Here is a 5362-nt window from a genome sequence, read left to right as displayed (position 1 = left end):
AAAATAATTACTTTTAAAAAATAACTTATTATTGCAACATCAACGTATGAAGGGTTTACATAAGCAGTTAATCAGAAATCTAAAATACAATAAATGTATTGGGAACAATATCAGTCAATGATAAGATTGGATCTTCAAAAGCAAGAAACAACATCCTCATAATTCATAAAAAATAAACGCAACAATTGTACACATCTAAACGAAATGATATAAACATATAGTGTATTAATACAAGTGACTGCGAAGCCCATATATGCCTAATTAAAACGAAATAATACAAAAGAGAAAAAGAAATAGACCAAAAAAACAAAAAAGTGTCAACTACACCACAAGCCACGCGTTGCGTGGGGAAGCACCTAGTGTATCAATTATAGAAATCAATTATTGGAATAAACTGTTCAAATATTTTAAAATAATTTAATTTAGAATAATTAGACATCAATTTATCATGGCCCTATCCAGTATCCATCCAGAAGATTTTTTTGGTATGTGAAAAGATAAAAAATAAAAATAAAAAATAAACTAATCATAAATATCTTTATCCACTGAAGTAATAATACACTTCCCAAAAAAAAATACAAAAAAAATTAATGTATTGTTCAATAGTCTGTCTAACCCACTAAAATATATTCAAATGATTTTTTCCATACAAAAAGTTTTATTTATGCTAGAAAAATATCATAATTATTCTCTAAATTCTATGTATAAAACAAAGAAGAGTTTTGGTATTTGTTTGTCCATATATCTACAAGATAGAACCTAGTTTTAAAACCGTTTAAAAAAATTATAAAATTTTCAAAATAACATATTAAAAAAAATTAATAATTAAGATTTCATTAATATTGTAGTAAACTTGTTTCCCTCATGTTCTTAAAAGTATATCTATTAAATTAAACTCAAATAATTTTTCCATATGGTCTTTGTTGTTAAATACCATACTTATATGTATAACATAGAAGAGTTTCTTTGTTATATGGTCTTTGTTATATATAGTCTTTGTTATATACGTAGAAATTTATCATATTTTATACTATTACAATTTATAGTCTTTATAAATAGTCTTTGTTATATATAGACTCATATAGTCTTTGTTATTAAAATTTATAGCCTTTGTTATATTCATATAATTCTTTGTTAGATGGTCTTTGTTATATATAGTCTTTGTTATATATATATATTCTTTGTTATATATATTATTTAATGAAATTTATAAAATTTATCAAGTGAAATAAATGGTATTAATAAGAAACTCAATTTTTAAAAATATGGTATTTGACATTTTCTAAATTTTAATAAGAAAAAACTATAGTCTTTGTTATACATATAAATATATAATTCAGGGAATAGTTAGGAAATATATGGTACTAGGGAGTTTCCCGTACACTTGTGCGGGCAAAAACCTTTTTAAAATAATTTTTATCTAAATTTTTTTTTGTGGTAAAATACATTACTAATTAAATTCTTTTATACGTTTTTGTGAGTAAATATATTTTCACAAAATAGTTCAACTAATTTAACAAACCAAAAAGTAAATTAATTATAAGACTAAAAAGAATTCCAACAAAAATGTAAATGGAGAAAAATTAGCCAAAAAAGACGATATGATTTAATTTTCAATAATAAGAAACGGAAATAAATTTTCTAATATAAATATAAAGTAATATAGTTAGGGGAGTTACCCGCGAGCGTTCGCGACCAAATATAATTAACAAAAATAATTTAAAATATTTGTAGGTTAGCATCAGATAACTTACCATTCGTGGACATTATATTGGGGTATGACTGCAATAAAAATAGGTTAAAATTCATGCTAAAATCAGTTTAAAAAATAATAATATTTTAAAATTATAAATACAGTTAGAAATTCAATTCATGAAAACAGTAAAGCATATCAATAGCATCTCACCATAGATAAACAATCAAAATCACATAATAGTAAATTCGATTCATTAGAATCGAATGTTGTGACTGAGCGCCTCTATATTGATAACAATTCTAAAAATAGAAATTTTCTCGAAACAAATATTTATAATAGATCGTAGTATTTTTTTCATTTTTTAAAAATGGTAAATGGGATATGAATATTTGATTTCCAATTTTTTTTCTAATTTTTGTTTTTAAAGAAATAATTCGTGTTTATTTTCATTAGTTTTTTTCTCTAATTTGTTTTTTTGATCCTCCTCCTAATTATAATCGTCAGGATAGTCTTTGTTCATCCTTTTAGTGATGGATATTTGTAGTAACCTTATGAGATTTTTTTGGGATTATAGAAAATTATGCCATATCTTCACCTTAAATAGATATTTGTAGTATATCTTCTTAAGTTTTTTTAGTTCCTTCTATCGAAGTCAAACTTTCATAATTATCTAGAGGAATTTAATATTTTCAAAAATATAAAATTTTCTCGAAACAAATATTTACAATATATTCTAATATTTATTTTCTATTTTTAAAAATTTTAAATGGGATATGAATATTTCGGCTTCTTGAGTTAATATGAAATTTGGCAACCAAAAGCCTCGATAGTTCTACTATTTTCTGATCTGCTTTCTTCCCAACTGGAAATGTAGATTGTATACATTTGATAAGCCTCCACACATTTGTTAATAGAGACATTTGAAAATTTCTTTGGGATGTAATCATCACTTTCCACTTTGAAAATGTAGAAAAATATATAATGTGTTAGGGTTGAAATCGTGCAACCAACGTTCTCCGATCAATTATATAAAGCTTGATCGGCTGATAGTTCCATATTTTAGTTTGGTTACGTATGTTACTTATTACTGATTTATTTGAAATATTTTCAAAACATGGGTATGAAGATGATATGCTATACGGTCAACTTAATTATAAGTCAACCGAGTAAATTATTTTTGATTGGAAAAGAAAAACGTCAAGTCTGGTTTAGGGGGAAACTTATAATTTTAGTGAACAACATGCAAATTAACATTTCGTTCTAGACAAAGACGACTTCTTAAACCAAGCCAAAGGGGTGGCACAGAACCATGTTATAATTTTGAGAGAAGAGAATAACAAAACAGAGTAAGAGACCTTTGTCTCTTTTAGAAGATAAGAACAAATTTAAACTTCGATCAACTGAAACTTGTTACATACATCAACAACAAATCTGTTTTATATAGAAAACAAACAGACACCATATCATAATGAGTTGTGTCTCTTAGAACTTGTGACTCTTGGATGAAACGTCACAAACCAAAACGTCACGACTTAAACGTTTATTAAAATAATATGAACACAAAGTAGTATCAACCAACACTCCCCCTTAATTGAGTTTCCCGCTAACTCCAATCTTGCTTTAACGTTTTTCAAACCTTGTTGTGCTTAATGAACTTCTCTGTTTCCAGGTAATTAATGACATCTCTTCTCCATGACTCCATCTGGTTAGAGCTGACTCTTTTTCTTTCAAACAGGCTGTTGCACCGTGTGAATTTCTTTCTCAAAAACATCACACCTTTTTTGCTAAAAAGCCTTCTTCTGTTTTGTACAAATAAACGATTTCTCACGTTGGAACCTTTGGTTTTTTTTTCACTTTTTTTTTTGTTATCTGCAAACCTTCTCCAAGTATCCTTCAAACTTTCACCATGTGAGTTACAAACTTTCACCATGTGAGTTACGTCACGTGTTTTCCGTGATCTTCATCGGCTGATCTTGCAACCTTCTTCCACTCCTTATTCTCTAAGTGAACTATTTTCTTATAGCCTTTTGCAACTAGCTGCTTCTCCATTTTCTCTCTTACGTAAGCAGCTCCTTTCTTGCTTGATGACTTACTTTGATCACCATCACATTCACGTCTCTGTGACGTCTCGTGCGTGAAATGTTTTCATATCTTCTTCGGTTATTTTATCAACCGGTTTATGCTCCATTTTTCTCTGAGGTAAGCATCCTCCTTTAGTGCTTGGTGTCTCCTTTTGATCAGCATAAAGTGCTCCATTTTCTTTTCTGAGGTAAGCATCCTCCTTTGCTCCATTTTTTCTATGAGGTAAGCATCCTCCTTTATTGTTTGGTATCACTCTTTGAACACCATCACATCTCCTTTCCTGAGTGGTCTTGCTCTGTTCATCCAACAGGCAGCTTCTCTGTGTTGACGTCTTTCTTTCAAACTCAACACCACTTTTTGCTAATTCGTCATACTCTGTTTCTTCAAACAGTGGCTTCTCCGTCTGGTTACGTTGAAGAAATCTTCTGATTCTCAACTTCATCGAGTGATGTCTTCTTTGCATCCTTGTGATATACCAAGACATTGTTGAACAAAGTTTCAGAACTCTCCATTCACAATTTCATCTCCACATCTATGGTCTCCATTGCCTTTTTGAGAAGATTTTTTATCTCCTTCATCCCTTTGGAGCTTCATGTACTACTTGTGAAAATAATGGTGCTGTTTGTGAAGGTTGATAGTACTCTCTCTTATCACCACCATCTTTTCCTATTTTGATCTTCTTTTCTTCTCACCCTTGGTTTGTTGTCTCCATCTTTCTCTTCTTCTTGCAGCAGAATTTTTCTTATTTTTGTTTTGCTTGGACAGGCTCCAAGACCAACATAAGTTCTGATACCATATTCTAATTTTGAGAGAAGAGAATAATAAAACAGAGTAAGAGACCTTTGTCTCTTTTTGAAGATAAGAACAAATATAAACTTCGATCAACTAAAACTTGTTACATACATCAACAACAGAACTGTTTTATATAGAAAACAAACAGACACTACATCATAATGAGTTGTGTCTCTTAGAACTTGTGACTCTTGGATGAAACGTCACAAACCAAAACGTCACGACTTAAATGTTGCAGCTCTGAAACTCAATTAGCAACCAACAAACCAAATCTAAACCAAGCACAGAGCAGCACCAAACCACACTATCTTCAATTACCAGCCACTGCCACCGTCACCGCTTCCTCTGTAGCCACCATCACCTCCTCCATAATCGCTACCGCCTTCACGGTCACCACCGTATCCACCTCGGCCACTGCCGCCTCCACCAGATCCGTAACCACCGCTACGTCTCTCGTAACCACCACCGCTATGGTAACCACCACTGCCGCCACCACGGCATCCTCCACCGCCACCGCTTCCTTGGGACTGAGCCTCATTCACAATGATGGTACGGCCATCAAGCTCTTTCCCGTTTATTTCTTCAATAACATCCCTCATGGATTTCTCGTCCTTGAAGGTGACAAATCTGAATCCCCTTGACCTTCCAGTCTCACGATTGTTAATGATCTATAAACAAAAATCAAAGAGAATCACACAAATCAGCAAAAAACCAATCGAAGACTAATTTGTAAAAAACCCTAAACCCTAAACCGTAAACCCAGAATCAAACCAAGCCAAAAGGGTGACACAT

The 5362-nt window shown here is 31.1% G+C and overlaps 1 protein-coding gene across 1 annotated transcript in view; it reads right to left on the bottom strand.

Annotated features, from left to right (window-relative positions):
* LOC104789235 (glycine-rich RNA-binding protein 8-like) overlaps positions 4638-5362 on the bottom strand; it is a 7326-nt gene continuing 6601 nt past the window's right edge. Inside the window, exon 2 of the mRNA XM_010514964.2 lies at positions 4638-5238. Coding sequence (XP_010513266.1) covers positions 4885-5238 — 354 coding nt within the window. The 3' untranslated portion in view covers positions 4638-4884. The remainder of the gene's footprint in view (positions 5239-5362) is intronic.

This window comes from Camelina sativa, chromosome 5, assembly GCF_000633955.1.
Source record: "Camelina sativa cultivar DH55 chromosome 5, Cs, whole genome shotgun sequence".
NCBI classification, from domain to species: Eukaryota; Viridiplantae; Streptophyta; class Magnoliopsida; order Brassicales; family Brassicaceae; genus Camelina; species Camelina sativa.
Note: the sequence above shows the minus strand (reverse complement) of the source record. Positions and strands in the feature narration are given on the sequence as shown.